We start from the raw sequence: 20,047 nt of genomic DNA, 5'->3' as shown, positions 1-20,047 counted from the left end.
GCAAAATAGTTATTTTTATACAAGATAAGAAAGTTGATACTAGACAATTATATCATAAAACAATAATATAAAAAACAAAGTTTTACTTTAAAATGTATATTACAATTTATTTATACTAGAAGAAATCAAGTTAAAGAAAACTTTTTAGATCGAACATCTATCGCTTCTACAAGACCCTTTCCAAGAACATAAAAATCTTGTATGATTGCCGAAATATTTAAAGCTAGTTCATTATTATTATTACATTTTCTGCCACTTATATTTGAAACCTTGAGATCCTTAATTTCTAGCGCAGAGGGTCTCAATAAAACTCCAATTACTGTGCCACCATAGGTATCATGGAAAAATAAGGCAAATTCATCATAACCATTCTAAAAAAAAAAATATGAAAAGAAAAATATTGATGATTAAAAAATCAAACTATATAGTAAATATTAATATTATATGAAATATCACTTAAAAACTTACCCTAAGATCTTCTAGAAAATGTTGTACAGGATCAAAACCTACAATTGGTACCTTTTGGGCTGAATGATGTTTATATGGGTGCCATTCAACAATTGGACATGCATCATCAACATCAATTGCTTGTAACCTTCTAGGTACCATACACGGTTTTAGGTAAATCAAACAATCATATTCTGTAAGTGGTGGCCTAAATAAGGGCTTGAAATCTAACAGAACTTTTGTAAAATATTGTTGTTCATATAACTTTATACATTGTCTAGCCAGCATTGTAATACGATTTAAAATTAGAGTAGATGGTGCTTTTTTAGTCCATAATGATCTCTGATGATCATAAGGAGTAGAGATAAATAGTGGTGGTAAAGAATCACGAGATGATCCAAAAAGCGTTTCCACGGCAATTATTTCGTCTTCTATATTTAAAAATGATATTATAAGCAGGGATAATACATTGACAATTTTTAGTATCAAAATAAGTACTTACTAGACATTTCATTGTTGAAATTTACTATAACAGGATCTGTATTCCAATGACCTCTTGCAAAACTTTCTAAGAGTCTTAAGAATGCTATTTGAGGCATTTGAGGAGGTCTGTATGGTGCAGGCATTAAATACATTGAAGCTACAAGTAGTTCAACTACTATATCTGGCATATGAGAATTATCTAATAGCTGAGCGGATAACCAACGTTTTGCCAAACAACATGCGAGTCCAAAGGATGGTTGTTGATTATGTAAGCTACCATATAAATAATATCATATTACTAAATTAAAGCATAATTTTTTAAGATAAATTAATCTTACCCATGTAAAGCACTAGTTAGCTTTGGTAATTCAAATAGCTTATTTTCTAATTCGATTGATTTTTCGTTATCTTTATATTGTATAACTCCATTCTCAGTTATTTGCTGTTTCAAGCAACTAACTTCTTTTGAATGTGCCACTCTTAACCGAAACACAAATCCATCCTAACAGAAAATTACTTTTTAATGAATCATCTATGTTTAATATTACTTTTCTTTGTTGAAGAAATAATATTTAAAAATAATAACCTTATATACATTGATATGTGAAAAGTTTGCTTCTGTCGTTAACTTATATTGTTTTCTGAGGCATTCTGCAATTTGTATGTGAAAAGCAGCTTTTGTATTTCTAAAAGCTTCTAACTCATCTGGCCACTTTCCACTAGTTGATAATTGCAAGCTCACATCAAGTGGACAAACATATTTAGGTGCTGCAGTTATATTTCTTGATAGTGTCAAACCCTTTTTAGATTTCTTAATAAGTCGATTATCAGGTTGATAAACCGTTGCAAGTGGTGGGAAAACGTCCGTATATCGAAAAACTGCGCTAGATCCTTGTACCCCATGTATTGATAAGGGAATGTCCGTAAGAGACATTAAATCTTTCTCAAGTTGATTGAATACGTTTATTGCTCTCAGTGCTGCTTCTTCTCCCGTTCCATAAGCGAAATGCGTTATTTTTACCTAAATGAAACAAAATATTTAATATATTTTTATAAATAAAAATGTACTGAAAATGATTACCTTTTGCAATTGTAAAAGTTCTTCCATTTCACTCGCAATATATATAAATTTTTTTTTAAATATACCTAATTTTTTTCTTAGTAAAAATGTTACGATTTTTTTACATATTAATCTTTTTCCTGATAATGTTTTGCCTTTCGACCAAACTACTGCTTCTCGAGTAGTTCCATCTTGAAATCGCCGTAACTCTGATTTTTCACCCCAAAAATTTCTAAATTCAATGGCCTAGAATATGAAACTTATCATATCATACACACATAGAAAAAGAAGTGATAATATCAATTAATATTTAAAAAGCTTACATACTTCTGGTAAATTTGCTTCAGGTCCTTTGTCAACAATATTAAAACAATACTCTGGGTTTAATTCTAACCCAATAAAAATCTTCCCAATATTATCATGATTATTCTCTGTACATTCCCATTCTGAACTTTCATTTGGTAATACACAAATTTGATGTACTCTATTTGCCAGTCCTTCTTTAAGAGTATTACAAAGAATTTTTATTGCTTGGGCTCGATAATTGGGACCATAATCTAGTTTATCTTTATCACTTGAATTAACATTTACTAGATTTCTTAACATTTTAGCATCTTTAAACCTATACATTTTTTTAATTTTATTGTTTAATTAATCAATTACATATTTTGATAAGCTGTAAAAATAATTACCATATAAAATGATCAAATGCCATATAAAATGGTACTTTTCTCATGAAAAGTGATTGAAAACTGTTTGCATGTGCATTGTCCAAATGATTTAAGGAAAGTTCTGCTTCTTTTTGTACCCATCTATATGTAGCTTTAGACAGATCTGTAGTAATATTGTAATAACCAGTGCTATCCAAAAATACACAATCATAATACTCATGATATTTCAAAATTCTATCTTTACTCTCTTCATTTTGATTCATACTTACTCCAGATTCACACCAATCAATGTGTACTGATAAAATAAGTGATGTCAGTTAATAACAATAAAAGTATCAAACCTATCAATATTTATATTTAAAGAATGTTACATACTTAAATAATTCCACACATTTCTGACTATTTGATAACTGCTCATAAATGTGTTTAACTTTTTTATGGATAACAAATATAGAATAAGCATTGTTATGATATGTCCATTAAAAGCTGCATAGCCTTTTAATAATTCACGTTGAGTTAACCATATTTTCAATAAAATAATGCCATCTCTTATATTTGGATATTCTCTTATTACTTTCATATTCTCTGCATGTATTTTCATAATTACATCATGAAGAATTATTGAATTATAATGTGGTGTTGGCACAAAATTCTCTGCAACTATAATTATAAAAATATGATTATTGTCCAGTATAAGTAAAAAAAGTAAGAAAAGAAAATCAGAAACATACTATTTTTGGTCTCTTCAAAAAACCATTGAGGTCTAACATTATTCTTTTCTGGTAAAAATCTACTTAGTCTAAAACTTCCTTCTTGAGCTGATATATGTATCAATACATTAATTTTGGTACCTAATTTTCCACTTGGTACAATTTTTAAAACTGGCTTTAAAGTGTCATTCATAAATCTCTTGCTTTCTGCAATATCATCAGTAATATTAGATGCTATGTATGCTAAATATATCATTTTCTTTTTTATATATCTGTAGTTTAGGTAATCTTGTTTTTGGAACATCTTGGCAGGCATTTCAATCATTATATCTACAGTGATATTTGAACCAACTGCAGCTTCAAATACATAAGATCCTATAATAGAAATATCTGTTGGCTTAAGAAATTTAAAGATTCCTTTTGCTACTTTTGGTACATTAAGCTTTGAAATATGCATGTTCAATTTTTTCCCTAGTTCCTCATCTGAAAGCTACAAATATAAATTATAAATTACATAAAAGCTCTGTTTCAAAGTTTTCTGGTTAAATAGATCTACATACTTCATATTCTTCTGTTTCCTTTATGGATTCAATAGTCCCTTTAAACTTTTTAAACCAAATATCAAACAAATTTTTATATTTATCCTTAAGTCTAACTGCATTTAACATTTCGTCTATTTGTAGTCTAAATAAATTGGAATGAAATAAATTTTCTGTCTCCCTAAGTTGATTTAGTTCTTCAGCAGTTGGTGGTTTATATAAATCATTGTCTAATTTTCTTTTCTTTTTCAATAAAATGTCTGCAGAATCATTGGTAACCTTCGTTCTTTTTCTGCCAGATACCAAGAGAAAATTTCCTCCTTTATTAATATCTTTGATCTTTTCCACTTCTTCATTTTCTTCACTTTCTTCATTTTCATAGTCTTTGTCTTCATCAATTTCATCATTAGAATGATGATCATTTTCAAACGCCAAATTGCCAGAATGATTTAAAAAATCATTTATATTTGCCTAAGATACATAAGTTTATATATTTTATTCAGTTGCTTAATGTTCTTGAAATGTTATGACGTTAAATGTATATATATTTTAGGTTATATGGATATTGCTACATTTCTTTTCATAAATACTTACCTTGTAAGGTATTTTCATGTTTATCTTCCAATTTTTTAATAACTGTTATTGCAATATAATGTATAATATAATATTAATATAATATAAAAGATTAATCCAAAATGTTTAAGAAAATATTTCACACGCTCACTTGGTAGTTTCAAACCTCGTTGGTCCACGTGAGTGGATTTACTTTTGTTACTATTAGCACCATCTTTGATTCACCGTACGTGCTAAATAGCCAATATTGTAATATCGACGTTTTTAAATTTCCAAATTAGATACAAACGACGATATATATTTATAACTAATCATTCCATTAAGTGAAATGTAGATTTATATCAATTATTAACAATAATCTTTATAAAAAAATAAATGACTAAAATGCCTTTTCATGAATAGATTAATACGTTATTCTTCTGGTATTTATTTTTATATACTTATCAAACATGTCAAGATATAATACATTTTAAGTTACTAATTATTATTGTTGTTACATCATGGGCAACGCGCACATTACAAAAAACAAATAATACATATTTTAAAAATTATACAAAATAATTAACAATCAGATCAAACTCATATTCATTGTTGATTAATAACTATAGAAAAATATATCATATTTGCTATATTATACGAATATATATGTATACATGTGTTGTGTCGACAAAATACTCTGGAACTAGTCATTATAAATTTGAACATGAAATTAGCAAAATGCAGATTTAATGAAATGTACCTATACATTATATATATATGACATACTAGATATACAAATTGTATTGCCATTAGAAAAGAGAGAACTTTACCACAGATCTTTTTTATTTGCCAAAAAGTTAATAACAAGAGAAATTATTATTCAATTATGAAGTAACAAAATATTATTCTTGTTCCTTGAATTATAAAATCAAATAACAGAAGACTGATCATTAATTTTGTATAAGAAATAATGTAATATTTTCGTGGAATAACAATGATCTTCACTATGGAAGCCCACTTTTATTTAAAGGAAGAACATGCGTGAAAGAAGATATTTGTCTTAAAACAAGATGTCATGATACTATGCACATGCATCACTATACATATCTATAATAACATGTTATTAAAAATTTGTATGTAAACATATAATTTCGTAACGTAAAAGTTATTTTGCACCATTTTTGGAAGAGTTGATCGTGCACGAAGATTTAACGCCATTACATACGTAGATACGTATATGAAAGATGTACTGCTGAATTCAATTATATTTACTCCATATTTGTTTGCGCTATGAATTATTTAACATTTTATGATTGAGTAGATAGGTGAGATTTTGAAACTGAATGAGACAAATCTCATACAATTAGCACCTTGTTAGATTATTAGATAAAATATACAACAATCATAATCATAATAATGTGCAGAGATACAATTATTATTAATGAAATCATTTAAATATTAATTTTCGATAAAAATAAATATTACATTTTGTTGAACAATGATTTGCTTGCTCTAAATCAATCATAAGTTTTAATATGTTTTACTGCATAATTTTTATGAAAATATACAATATGCAATTTTCAGGAAATTGGAACAATTTGACATTTTTCCAAATGCCGGAATACATATATTTTAAATGAAAAAAATTACATTTGTTTAAAAAAATTATGCAGTAAAAATATAATACAATTAATAATAACTAAAAAAATTATGCAAAAGCTAATTTTCTTTTAATATTGTAAAAATCTGACATAGCTAGTAAATTTATAATAAAGCTGCATAATCAAATAATATAAACTTTTGAACAAGTACATATTAAAAATTTCTTAGACAGTGTTACCAATATACATTAATGAGCTTAATGCCATTTCTAGATTATACAGATCAATATCAGTGCATTGATCGCATTAATTTTATTAAGCGAATATGCATGATATATTTGTTTCAGCAATAAGTTCAAACAATTTCCTAATATATATATACAATTAATACAAGAGCATACAATTAAATTAGTCAATAACAAAACATAATACTTTAATAGATGTATACTATTATCTTAAAGCATATTCTGATCACATTAATTGTTAAATTATCGAATGTAAAAATTATAATAATTCATTGCACCTTTTCAGAGCAAATAGTATTGTTTTCTTTTCATGTATATCAATATTTTTACTGAAACACAGAGAGAGCTTATATATATTAATTAATAATATATGGAAGTCTTTTCCTATTTTTCAAGCAGTACGTATAATTTTATATTTATTAGAAACTAATAATTTAGCAGTATTTGTAACGATGATTCCAATAACACATAAGAGGATATTTATAGTAAACTAGAGAGCACGCAATATTACTAAAAATTTGTTTAGAAATTCAACAGGATACTTAATACAATAAAACATAGTTAACATATTGAATACTAAAATGCAAAGATATCAATCTTTATACCATTATGTGATTGGTCCAATTATATACATGATCTTTTTCTATTTAGTATTTATCATTTTTAGGCCCTAAGATTGGAACTACAATATTTTCCATACCACAAATTCCAGAGGATTTCAGCATATTAATTTTTTATCCATAGAGTATTTGCCTTTTAAACACAAAATCAAAATTTATATTACGACAAAAAAACTAAAGCATGAGAATGTTGGCATATAAATATTATGCAAGTATGCATCAATTTTGTTGAACATTAATACTTCAACTTAGAATAGTACTGATAGCCATATAGATCTATAGATTCTTAATGTTAAAAGTTGCAAAAAATAGAATCTTTTAATATAGAAAAGATTTTTTTAACATTCTCCTTCAGATAATATAATTTCAAATGTATAGAACTATTCATAGAGCAATTCTGTAAGAACCGATCCTCTCTTCTTAGTCTTTATATACATTAATATAGTTGGAGGTTTTATAATTACGTTCATTTATATATTATTAATAACTTGACCTCTAATAGAGTGTAGCTTCATCTGCAGATATAGCCAATTCTTCATCACTCCAATCACTAACTCCAAATCCTGAAGATCCATGAAAACTGCGTGATCTTGCAACATTGCTAAAAACAAAGCAAATGGTGTTTTTCCTATCTCTAATATATGAAGAAAGAACCAGTAAATTATATTATTGTATACAGCAATGTTTTAACATGCTAGTGCTTTATAACCTATATAATGCGAAACACTGTAGAAACTGTAATTTTCCACAGAAATTTCTATAAAAGTTCATAGATGTAATTAATTTCATTAATTTAATTCTTTCATAGTTATTTTTTCTTTTAATTTTTTCATTCAGAAATTTTTGAACAAATACTTGAAATATTGAACAAATATTAGGAGAAATATTGGATATGAAGAAATTGTGCACAGATAAAAATTTTTCAATACATTTGGTTCTTTCTTGAATCATGCAAGTAAAACAAATTAATAAATAACACACTAATCTAGCTGTATTGCATTAATAAGCCACAACAAACTATTCTGAAATTTCTGATTTGCACACTCATAAAAATGATACATATGTATGTATATTGGTTTACTTTCTAGCAATCTTGTATACAAATAACATTATTTTAGTAAAAATAACCACTTTTTGCAGCTTCCACTAAAAAAAAACAATTATGAAATGATCTTACAAAGTAAACAATGAATAATATGGATTTTTCTAATGTATACAAGATTAAAACTTTATATAATGTATACAATAAAAATAATATATGTATATCTCGTGTAAGTTTTATATTAAATTATAACATATCCATAGTATTCACATATTAATGGTGTATTGTAGATGAACTGATGTAAACAATAAACAATACAAAAAAGCAGCATTATTGCAATAGGATTTTCTTAAGAGGTTATGAAAAAAACATTGAATGTCACATTTCTTTAGTATATCCCTTAAAAAAATCTACATTGCAAAATCAAACAAGTCATTTCCGTACCACTTGCTTGTATCGATGGTCTCTATCATTAGATTATCGATCGCTATCGGTCCTACCAACATAGTGAAATAATTACTTCTTACATTAACTGAATAAAATGTTTTCATATGAATTTTAATTTAAAAAATGATAAACAATTGCTTACCTTGGAGAAAGATTGGGATTTGTATTTTTCTTAACCAAACCTGCTTTCCTTCTCCCTTCCATTGCCGCTTTCATAGGATCATAACTTTTACGACGTTTCCAATTTTGCATTTCAACTTCTCTTGCATTTGGCATGGCAGGCTTCTTTGTTTCTTTTGGTTTTATCTTAGATCCCTGTGATAAAAGGAATACTCAAGACCATGTGAAGATTACATACTACACATACGTACATGTTTTGTGTAAAAGATACATACAGTATTCGTAGTTCTATTTGATCTCATACTAAAACGTCCAGAATCAGTCCTACTTATGTTTGAAACAGATTCAGATTTTCGAGTATCTGATGTAACTGGTTTATTTTTATTTATATTTCCTGGTAACTTTGTTGGTTGCAGGTCTAATCTTGCTCTGCGTAAACTGTAAAGAATTTTTTAAAATATGTGTAATAATAATATCCATGAATTATATTTATAGATTTTTACCTAAATGCTCGATTATATTTAGTGTTTGAAATAGCACTTTGTGCATTTGGATGACGATCGTCGCTGCTCTCTGTGTCACTAGGTTGGTGTAATGTTTTTGATATACTTTTATGTAAACTATGACTAGTATCTTCATCGCTATCATTATCTGAGTCTACTAAAGGTGAATGGCAGACTGTGATACGAGCAGACATAGCTGACATTACATTTTGTGTTGTTTGTAAATAATATGATGTTTCTACATCACTATCACTTTCCTGTGTATAAAAAATTTAGTTATTATTTATAAAATTTCGTAAAAAAATATGTTTATATATATTTACCAATTGTGGACTGCATGGTGGAGGTACTTGATTGTCATTCTGAGCAATGCTTAATTCGTTGTCAGACCATTCATTAGCTAATGAAAGAGCACCACCTGTCCCATGAAAACTTGCTGATCGTAATACAGAATTGTCATGACTAAAAATATATTAGACAAATCAGAATAGAACAGAATTACATTCTGTAAATATTTGTGATATTATATCTTCAATATATACGTACTTTCCCGAACTATCTTCTGTACTGTGATGTTTCTTTGAATTGTCTATTAATTTTTTTCTACCTTCAGCAGCTGCTTTCATTGGATCATAGCTTTTTCTTCTTTTCCAATTTTGGAATTCTACTTCCTTTGATGTCAATGTTGAATTACTTCTACCAGATTTCTTCTGATCTTTACTTGTTTTTTGTATAGGTCGTTGTGTAGTAGAGGCATGCTATAAAATATTTTAAGTTACTACTAATTATATAATTACATCTAACTTCAATAATTTTTAAAAATTTAGAAGAACTAAGATATAGTATATGAAAAGTAAAACATTGACAAATCTGAAACACTTACCTGAGATGATTTTGGTGCTCTCATACTAAGTCTTGTACTATCAGTTCTTGATATCGATGCAGCTCTTGGTTTTATAGGTTCTGATTTCTTTACAGATTCTTTATTGTGTACATTCACGATACTTGTACGACTTCGATGATAATTTTGCTGTTTATTTATAGGTGTTGGTTTTACTTCACTTTGTGCTCGTCTACGTCTTTCTTCGGGAGTTGTATTTGGAGTTGTATCAGATTCACAACTTAATCTATGCATTGTACAGCATAATAATAAATACATTATGTTAATGTTAAATTTATTACTTATATTATATTGCATATGTTTTTTAAATACCTTGCTCTTCTTATACTAAAAGCTCGATTTAATTTAATTCCAGAAGAAACTGAGCCTAATGAAGATTTTGCTTGCTGTTCGCCAGTTTCACTGCTACTGTCAGAAGCAGCAAGATATCTTCCTGCTAAAGATGCTCTATCAATATCACTACTATTAAAGCTACTGCGACGGGATGACTGGCTTTGTGATTTTATATTTCTAATATTTGCATTGCTACATGATCTTTGGATATTTAAATTACGTTTAAGATTTGGACTATTTTGGAGAACACTATCTGTTGTTGTATTAAAGCCAACATTTCCTTCATGATAATTTGCAGTACTATTTGATTTTCTTAACATATATGGACTAAAAATATAAAAACAATATAATTAATACATATTAATATATAAATATATAAATGAATTTTTATGCATACCTATTTTCGACACATGTAAAATATCCAATATTTTTGGCTTGTGGAGAAGATTTTGTCAAATGCTTGGTTCTTTCCAATACTGGAGAGTTTACAATTTGAGTGACAGTTTTGCGAGTTACAATTGGACTGTTTGTTAATTTTGGTGTAGATGGTCTTAGGCGATTTAAAATTGTATTATTTGAGTATTTAATTTCATCATCTTGATAATATTTCGTAGTACTTCTTTTGGACGTATTACTGTCTGTTATATTAGATGTATAATCCCTCCTACATTACAAAAGATCAAATTACAAGAATTATTTAAATTACATTTTTTACATATAAATGATTTCTTTATTTTTACCTGTCCAAGGAACTACTTCGTCTTCCTATATGAAGGGAAGTAAACTCTTTGGACGGACTACTTAATTCAGCATTTGTATCTTCAGTCTTTGATTTACTTGAACTTATATATTTGCGGATACTTCTCCTACTTTCGTTGGTATTAATTCTTCTAAAAAGAGATTCAGATAAACTTCCTCTTCTGGCCAAAACCCCATGTACTGGTGTTCTTTGTGAACTTTGTGGAGGTGTATTATAACTGTTACTGGTATCATCGTCTGACTCTCCACCAGAATCAATAAGTATATGTTGATTTGAAATTAAACCAATTCTTTCTTTTATTCGTAAATATGATTCTGCATCTAAACTACTGTCACTTTGTTCCTAAAAATATTTATCATTATGTATGCTTGTATGTACATCACATGTACAGTCTAAATATTAATACAGTTAATGAATATTTTATACATTGCGGCTACGAGCAAGTCGTTGCGATCTGCTATGAATAGGAGATGGTATTTTGGAAGGACTTAGTGGAGGAGTACGACCGGTTGGCCCACCAATTGCTGGCGGTAGCGAATTATGTTCTGCTACCTGAGTGGCCCATTCAGATATCCATGTATTATTATCTCTTGAAATACTCATCTTTAAAATAAAAAATATTTTATATACTATCATAGAACAATTATCATAATTATAATAAACAATGTACAATTGACATACTTTAAAACTATGAATACATGCTTCATTGCTGTCTTCTTCAGTTAAAACACCAACACTAAATATCTTATCAATATCCATTCTTGCTTTTTCCTCATCTGTATAATCTTTATGAATTGTATATGTTCCTGCTTCACTAACTGCTTCATCTGATCCTCCATCAACGTTACTAACATTGAAAACATCTATATCTGTTTCAGCTAGATCATCTGGGTTTACTTCCATTGTATAGCTGACACTAGATAAATTGGATCCCTTAACGCTTATGGTTTTATTTCTAACATAATTTATGTTAGACACTTTTTCAGATACATTGTCAGATGAATGTTCATATTCATCATCTTGATCAATATTCTTTGTATATAATTTTTCAGCATCATCATCATAATTGTTTACTTGAATTCTACTTAAATCATTTATAGTAGCAGACTTTTGTGGTACCCAATATGATGTTGCATTTGTTTTCTCTGTATAACCAAGTTCCAGTGAGAGATTCTTATAAGGAAGTTTAGGTTGTTTTGACTGTTCAAAAGATTTACTCATTGTATCTTGTTTATTTTGAAAATTAGATACTTTTACATTAGATTCAGACTTTTTTAAAGCATGTGATGGTTTTAAAAATGATTTTGAACCTAAAAATAAGGTGATATAATTACAAAAAAATATAAAACTCAGTAATAAATTACAACTGTGAAACAGTAAAAATATAAAAAACAATATTAATATTATAGACAACTAAAATCTTTTAATCTAGTATAATATAACATTTTAATATCATATGTGATATTATAATCATTAATGTTGCCAGCCTATATACTGTGAACATATCGAAAGTACTTGAGAAGAATATTAAAAAGCATAGTAAAGATGACTTCATCATGACTCATACATTACAAATATAGTCTTCCATTATATTCAGTTTGCTATTCAAAAGGAATTGTTTTCCAATCATGATAAAAATTTAAACACTTTAGACATTATATAATAAATACATGTTTATATTATACAAAATAATTAAATTATGCTAATAGTTAATGATACTCCCCTATATATTATTATTAAAGCATAAAATATATATTTGTAAAGAAAATTAATTACTCATTTTCACAATTATTACCATATATTATATTAAAAAACATTTTTCAAAGATAAAATTTATAAAACTTGCTACAAATTTAATTTTCCAATATTTAAATATCACTTTAACATAATGAAATTACCTAATTGTTTCAGTTTCTCTGATAATTGATCTGTTTTTCGCTTTGTGTCATCCTCACTACTGAAATAGCCTTCAGAATGTGTACTAGAAACTTTTTGTTTTTGCATTAAGTTTGAAGAAACTAAAGTGCCAGGCTTTTTTGTATTTATTTCTACCTAAAAATTAAATTTACTTTATGCATATTTTAAGATACTTTAATTTTTTATATGTTTTTATGCAGAATATACTTACCTTAGATGTAGACAAATTTCTTTTATGTCTAGCATTATATCTTTCAAATAAATTTTGATATTTAGTTGTATCAATTTCCTTATTGCCAAAATCAATTGTGAAAGCTAATGGAGCTTGAGATACATAACCATCAGTAGAGTTTTCTGATGTTACTTCTACTTGTTCAGTCTTACAATCATCTTTTAGAACCTTCTCATCTTGTAATAATTCTTTTTCTTTATCTTCATCGCTTTTTTCTTCTTCCTCTTCATTTGTGGACACTAGGTTATCTCCTAAATTTTTCGCGTAAATTTGAGAATTTTCAAATTGTGCGTATATAATAGTATCATCACGTTTCTCGCTATCAATCGTTATATTTTTAAGGGAAGACAATGAATCTTCGACATCTTTAATATTTTCGTTGCCTTTTTGAATATCGTCATTAAATTCCATTGAATTGTTTGCCGAAAGTTGAGTGTCAACCTCTTTGGATGTGTTCTTTTCTACTTCCATATTCACAGCCATTGAACATTCCAGTTTTAAACATCCGTAATTAGAATGGTCACGTTCTCTACGACACTACTATCTATTACAATTAATTTATAAATGCCACTCCTATAATTACATCTCACTGCTTGACTGTAACGTCATATAAAATCCAATATAGTATAAAATTTTTCTGACACATCGACACAGGTGCATCTATTATACGCCATTGACGGCAAAAAGTGTCAACATTCATAATTACCAATGTACGAAAGGAAATGTTACCAAAATGAAACTATTATGTGACTTCTCGTAGTGGAAGTTTTAGCGCGGTACATATGAATTGTAAGCAGTGCAAAATAATTAATTAATCTATTAATTAAGTAAAATTTACATTTATTCATAACATTTTTTTTAAATTATTCAAAACTGATTAATTTATTAAGATTTAATTATTTGAACGTTTTTATTTATTTTAAATGCTTAAGGTATAATTACGCGGGCATGAACAATGTGTTTTAGTACTCCAAGGATAACAACCCCGTTCAAATTTCCAATTGACTATACAAGAAAACTATGCCATCTCTGAAATCATTACAGAGATTTATATTATCCTTAATTATATAAAAGAAATATCACGATAGCGATACTTTATTTTTCTGTATAAATAAATAATGTATATTAATTCCATACAATATGGCATAATATTATTGGTTCGGTATAAAACCAGGTTGATGAAATGACGTGCTGCGTGCTATACACTATACGCTACTATATCAGTGTTAATGTATAACGACTTTGGTTCTACGCGGTCTTCCTAGTTTATTGTATCTTGCATGACGTTAGATTTATCCTTGTTAGGAGGGCGTGCAATTTTCACGATCTCCATTTGCATATTTTCGTGATAATGCCAAAAAGGAAGAATCAGGCTCTTATAGATTCTGATAGTAGTGGCAGTGCATCAGAAAGTGGCTCGGACTTGGATAATGTAAATGATATAACCTTACATAAAAATCTCATATTGTATATCTTCTGTTTTACACATATAATTAACTTCTAACATATCGAAAATTGATCAAATCAAGTTTAATAGTAATATATACTGTCTTAAAATACCTTCTGTACCTTTGAGACATATTATAAAAAGAATAAACAAGCAAAATTTACTTTATATAACCTGTTAGCTACTCAAATAGTTCATTTTTAATTTATAAAAATTTACACTATTTTAAGCTTAAATAGGAAAGAATGTATATACATTCTAGTTTTTATAGTAATCATAAATATTTTGTATGTCATATATTTAACAAATTATTCTTTTTATGAAAAACAATTGAATTCTAATTTTGAACTTTTATATATATATATACATATATATATATGTGTGTGTGTGTGATTTGAATCAGGACTTATTATCTCTCGCCAAAAAAAAGAAAGGCAAAGCCCAAGATGATTCTCAGTCTAATGAAGAAACTAGCACTACTAGAAAAGATAATAAACATGATTCAGACACATCAGATTCAGATGATGATTGGGGTGCAAAAACTGGTAAAAATAAAAAGAAGAAAGTGCCAACTAAAAGAAGTAAACGTAAAATGACAAAGTCTAGTAGTGAAGAAAGTGCCAGTGAAATAGAGCCCGAAAAGATCTCTGAACCAGAAGAAGGTAATTAGCTGAAATCAGCACCAATATAAATATTTTGTTAAATTATTGTATAATTCTATAGCATTATAGAATAACTTTATATTTTCAGGTGAGGTTTCAGATTCGGATGCCAGTGTTTCTGACTCTAGCCAAGAAGAATTTAACGATGGTTATGATGATAAATTAATGGGAGATGCTGAGGATCAAGCAAGACTTGCCCAAATGACAGAAAAAGAACGTGAACAAGAAATTTTTAAACGTATTGAACAACGTGAAATTATGAAAACAAGATTTGAGATTGAAAAAAAATTGAGAATGGCTAAAAAACAAGAATTAAAAAAACAAAAGGAATCAAGGAAGAAAGAAAAGAGTGCAGAGGAAAAGAAAGTTGACAGAGCCCCAGATCCTAAAGAACGAAGCAAAGATCGTAAAAAGACAATAGAAGAAAAACAAGATAAAAAGTTCCATGCAATGTCTCTTCTAAAAGCAAGACGAGAAGAGAAAAAAGAAAGAGGTAAAATATTAAATAAAAAATTATTGTTTATTAAACTTAGATATATTTTATCTCTTTTTTCTTATTTAGAGGAGAAAGAAAAACAAAGGATAGAACAGCAGCAACAGCAATCAAAGGATATTGAAGAAGAAGAATTAGAAGACGACCATAAAGGAGGAGCAAACAAAACAAAACTTAAAGCATCTGATATTTATTCTGATGATAGTGGTTCATCAGATAGTGGTGAAGAAGAAGAAACTACTAAACCATCGTCTCATCGCAGATCATCTTCAAGTGATAGTAGGGATACTGATTCTGATACTGATAAAAAGTTGGTGACACTAAATCTTTTTTTCAAAAGCATTAGTTGAAGGTTAATGATATTAATAATCAAATGTATCACTTTACAGATCTATTACCAGTAATAAAGCCAAACCGAAGAAACCAATATATGTCAGTACCAAGGAAGATCTCAACAAAATTAGATTGTCTCGTCATAAAATGGAAAGATTTGTACATCTACCTTTCTTTGATAGAGTGGTACAAGGTTGTTTTGTTAGAATTGGCATTGGAAACAATAATGGAAAACCAGTATATAGGGTAGCTGAAATTAGTGGTGTATGTGAAACAGGAAAAATCTATCAACTTGGTGGAACTAGAACAAATAAAGGATTGAAACTAAGACATGGAGCTCAAGAACGGGTATTTAGATTAGAGTTTGTGTCAAACCAAGAGTTTACTGAATCTGAATTTTTCAAATGGAAAGAAACTTGTGCTTTGCAAGGAATATCAATGCCAACTTTTGAAGAAGTTGAACAAAAATTAAAAGACATTAAAGAAGCTTTAGTATACGAATTCAAAGAAGAAGATATAGAAAAAATAGTCCGGGAAAAGGAAAGATTTAAACAAACTCCATATAACTATGCAATGAAGAAAGCGCAACTTATGCGTGAAAGAGATGCAGCTAATTGTAGAGGGGATGACGAAACTGCCAGTCGGCTTAACCAAGAATTGAGTGAACTTGAAGAACGTGCTTCCGAACTTGATAAAATGCGCACTGCAACAATATCTAGCATATCTTACATTAATGATCGTAATCGAAAAAAGAATGTTGAAGAAGCTGAAAAAGCAATCATGGTAAATTAATAACACAAATTGTAGAATATAAAATTATTAAAGTATAATAATTTTATTAATCTAGTATGTATTTTTTATATAATAGGAAGAAATTAAAGCCAATAAAGGTAAAAAAGTTGATGATCCATTCACTAGGAGAAGTACTAAACCAAGAATGGTTTTTAAACCAGAAGATGAAGAAATATCGTCTACCGCTCTAGTAAATGATAAAGCAAGTCCTCAACAAACTGAAGTAGTAGCAGTATCTAACGAAAAAGAAAATAGTCAAGAAACAAAGAAGAAACAAAGTACTGAAGATTTATTTAATGCTCACGACTTTGATATCACAATAGATTTAGAGGTACCAATTCCAAGTAAGTCCTACAAAAAATTCGTTTTATGTCTTTTTATCAGTAAAAATTTAAGGTAGTTTAGTGTAAAATATAAGTACGTGTTATTTCTGCTTTTTTTTAGATAATCCCGTTAGTGTATTGCCGAAACCTATTAGTAATATCAAAGATACTGGACCTCGACGATCTTTAAATTTGGAAGATTATAAGAAAAAACGAGGACTAATCTAACGTTTTATTAGCTTTAGAAGTAAAAAAAATGAGTCCTTGATGATCTGATTAATTCTGAAAACAAGGATGAAGTTTTGTAACAGTTGACTGAGAAACTAGCTTATGTATAGTTCTCGTATAACATTATTTTTTTGTTATAAATAATGATTCCTCTTTTATAGAAAGAATATAGATGGTTTGTACCATATTATTCTATTTAGAAAGACATAATTATTGTATTCTTTACTAAAGAATGCATTTCATTGTTCGTTAAAACATTTTTTTTTTTTTTTAACATTATTAATAAGTACTTAACAAAAAAGTATTACAATTTGAATCATTTAAGGACCTCATAACTGCATTTGTTTTCCTCTCTCAATAATACATCATTTTTTACCTTTTAACTAAAGTAATTTGACTCGTTCTCTTTTAGAGAGGAAATAAACTCAATATTGAACATTAATAATTAATACTTTTCTAATACAAATATTGAATAGATAATTTTAATAACAAAAATCGCTATGGGTCATAAATATATCAATCATGATTTGCGTATATTAATATGTGACATTTTCCTATGTTCTGTATGTTAAAATAAACATTAATAAGCGGCCACCTGGCGATAAGAAAAATACAAAAATTTATACGAATTTGAATTGGTTTCTAATTATGTTTATGATGATCAATTGCTATATATGAGAACATTATAAAGACTATCATACGTATAGATATTTTTTTATTCTCTGCAGTGTTCTAATACTGAAACTGTAAACTACTGCCAATATAATTTGGCTACACAAGCTTCAAAATATGGTTTACTACAAAAATTTGTAAATATTCTCTAAACGATTCAAATAATTTAAATTGCTAAATTCTTATATATATACATATATACATATATATACACATATATATATATACACATATATATACATATATATATATATATATATATATATATATATATATATATATATATATATATATATATATATATATATATATATATATATATATATATATATATATATATATATATATATATATATATATATATATATATATATATATATATATATATATATATATATATATTTCTGTATGAAATAAGGATAAAAGAATATTTTTAGATGTATACTTTTCTTATGTCTAGTTAATCTGATTATTGTTAACTTTAATCTATTAAATTTGATAGATACATAACAAATGTATTATCGTATAATATGATTTTTATTGATACTAGAATGATTAGGTATCTTGCTGCATCTTCTGTCCATAATATTGCTCGTTAGACTAACGATAAAAGTTGATATCTTGAATAAATAAAAATTTGATATTTTGTGTTAAAGAATATCCATTTTTTTGTAATTATACACTATTAATTAAGGAAATAGATTAATTGAAAGAAAACTAATTTTAAGGGACAAATTTTTATATTTCATGTATTTATTTCAAAATAAATGTTACTATACAAAATTTTATTTATCCAAGATGTCAAAAATTATTTGATATAATTTATCAAATTCAAAAATAATTATATAATCTGATAAACTATAACATATATGAATATCAAGTATTAATTAGAATCATTACTCTACTATCCAACCAGAGCATGTTTGCTTTTATCCAAAAATCTGCCAAAATTGTACATATATGTACCTAAACAGTACTATTAAAAAATTTTAGAAAAATTTTCATTTTTATTTATGTAAGGAAAATCATACAATTTACATTTTTGGAAACAATCACAACTTACTTAAATTATGTGTCAAGTAGAACAAATTTTAAAAACTTATGTTTGCTTACCCAAAGTATATTAAAAATTAAACTGAGATACTATGTTCATAAAAAAATACTCAGTTTTTATATTAGACACAATAAGTTATAAATTAAATTTTTATATACAATTAATGACTAGACTAAATTAAGATATATTTCAATTATCCCTATATGAAATGTTTAATTCAATATAGACTGCTTCAGTATTCCTTTATTTATAATTTGTTATGTTTATATACCATAATCTTGTTTATTATTTTAATTATATTATATATTATAAATTATAATAATCTAAGATTTTTTAATTATATCAAAAACAATCCTTAAATGTATTTCATATGCTTTTAAACTGTATGATTGGCAACAATATTGTAATAACATACATGTATATGTATAAATGTACGTACATTTCTTCAACCAGATACTTCATATAATATTTAATTGTATTTTTGGTGTATCAAGACATATATACTATCTAAGAAAAGTATATTTATGTCAATATCATAATTTATTAATTACTGTGCTTCAAATAATCAAATAATGTCATTTCTTAAACATAAATATAGCACAACACTAATATATCTGCCATATACATTATTTGAAGCACCCTTATCAAATCTGGTTTACTTAATTTAAAAGAGATAATATATTTTTCTTATGTTAGTAATATTTTTAACAGAAAAATTCATTATGTTGATGATTTAATTTTTACCGATAATTACTCGAGGTTATCGGCAAATTGATGTGCTGTACGGTTCGGAGTGTTTTGAAACTGTCAACTACATTGCGCGTCGTGCGCACGCAAAGCAAGCGGCATGCGCACAGAAC

The 20,047-nt window shown here is 27.2% G+C and overlaps 3 protein-coding genes across 4 annotated transcripts; 1 reads left to right on the top strand and 2 right to left on the bottom strand.

The window, feature by feature from the left end:
• Positions 1 to 66: 66 nt before the first annotated feature.
• Positions 67 to 4,735, bottom strand: LOC126868830 (nucleolar protein 6). Its single transcript, XM_050624742.1, has 12 exons — positions 4,505 to 4,735; positions 3,932 to 4,381; positions 3,393 to 3,861; positions 3,037 to 3,321; positions 2,683 to 2,956; positions 2,318 to 2,612; positions 2,012 to 2,236; positions 1,517 to 1,951; positions 1,269 to 1,432; positions 950 to 1,203; positions 469 to 878; positions 67 to 371 (listed from the first exon to the last, which is right to left on the bottom strand). The coding sequence occupies exons 1-12, from the start codon at positions 4,520 to 4,522 to the stop codon at positions 126 to 128; spliced, it is 3,525 nt and encodes a 1,174-aa protein (XP_050480699.1). The 5' UTR covers positions 4,523 to 4,735; the 3' UTR covers positions 67 to 125.
• Positions 4,736 to 4,882: 147 nt separating this feature from the next.
• On the bottom strand, positions 4,883 to 13,880 carry LOC126868828 (putative leucine-rich repeat-containing protein DDB_G0290503). 2 transcript variants are annotated; one of them, XM_050624740.1, is made up of 15 exons: positions 13,163 to 13,880; positions 12,933 to 13,086; positions 11,716 to 12,344; positions 11,461 to 11,637; positions 11,015 to 11,376; positions 10,672 to 10,938; positions 10,254 to 10,601; positions 9,924 to 10,167; positions 9,587 to 9,798; positions 9,364 to 9,502; positions 9,041 to 9,297; positions 8,813 to 8,975; positions 8,560 to 8,732; positions 8,415 to 8,466; positions 4,883 to 7,529 (listed from the first exon to the last, which is right to left on the bottom strand). In XM_050624740.1, the coding sequence occupies exons 1-14, from the start codon at positions 13,664 to 13,666 to the stop codon at positions 8,448 to 8,450; spliced, it is 3,648 nt and encodes a 1,215-aa protein (XP_050480697.1). In that variant the 5' UTR covers positions 13,667 to 13,880; the 3' UTR covers positions 4,883 to 7,529; positions 8,415 to 8,447. The 2 variants fall into 2 exon arrangements, with proteins under 2 accessions (XP_050480697.1, XP_050480696.1); XM_050624739.1 differs by lacking the exon at positions 8,415 to 8,466.
• A 511-nt stretch (positions 13,881 to 14,391) lies between these two features.
• LOC126868837 (RNA polymerase-associated protein Rtf1-like) lies at positions 14,392 to 17,656 on the top strand. The gene is made up of 7 exons (XM_050624753.1): positions 14,392 to 14,615; positions 15,034 to 15,292; positions 15,381 to 15,785; positions 15,855 to 16,095; positions 16,175 to 16,901; positions 16,987 to 17,254; positions 17,355 to 17,656. Exons 1-7 carry the CDS (start codon positions 14,535 to 14,537, stop codon positions 17,459 to 17,461), a joined length of 2,088 nt encoding a protein of 695 aa, XP_050480710.1. The 5' UTR covers positions 14,392 to 14,534; the 3' UTR covers positions 17,462 to 17,656.
• Positions 17,657 to 20,047: the final 2,391 nt, after the last annotated feature.

Source organism: Bombus huntii, chromosome 8 (genome assembly GCF_024542735.1).
Source record: "Bombus huntii isolate Logan2020A chromosome 8, iyBomHunt1.1, whole genome shotgun sequence".
NCBI classification, from domain to species: domain Eukaryota; kingdom Metazoa; phylum Arthropoda; class Insecta; order Hymenoptera; family Apidae; genus Bombus; species Bombus huntii.
The sequence above is the reverse complement of the archived record's forward strand: the minus strand, read 5'-3'. Positions and strand labels throughout refer to the sequence as shown.

Bases quoted from the DNA above. Each gene is read 5' to 3' on its own strand.
- LOC126868837 (XM_050624753.1), top strand. From the start codon at position 14,535: ATGCCAAAAAGGAAGAATCAGGCTCTTATAGATTCTGATAGTAGTGGC. The intron at 16,096-16,174 runs GTTGGTGACACT...ATCACTTTACAG, and splicing joins GATTCTGATACTGATAAAAA to ATCTATTACCAGTAATAAAG. The intron at 17,255-17,354 runs GTAAGTCCTACA...GCTTTTTTTTAG, and splicing joins TTTAGAGGTACCAATTCCAA to ATAATCCCGTTAGTGTATTG.
- LOC126868830 (XM_050624742.1), bottom strand. The intron at 1,433-1,516 runs GTTATTATTTTT...ATTTTCTGTTAG, and splicing joins CACATATCAATGTATATAAG to GATGGATTTGTGTTTCGGTT. The intron at 1,204-1,268 runs GTAAGATTAATT...TTTATATGGTAG, and splicing joins CTAACTAGTGCTTTACATGG to CTTACATAATCAACAACCAT.
- LOC126868828 (XM_050624739.1), bottom strand. From the start codon at position 13,666: ATGGCTGTGAATATGGAAGTAGAAAAGAACACATCCAAAGAGGTTGAC. The intron at 10,602-10,671 runs GTATGCATAAAA...TTATATTTTTAG, and splicing joins TTTACATGTGTCGAAAATAG to TCCATATATGTTAAGAAAAT. The intron at 10,168-10,253 runs GTATTTAAAAAA...TACAATGCATAG, and splicing joins TTTAGTATAAGAAGAGCAAG to ATTAAGTTGTGAATCTGATA.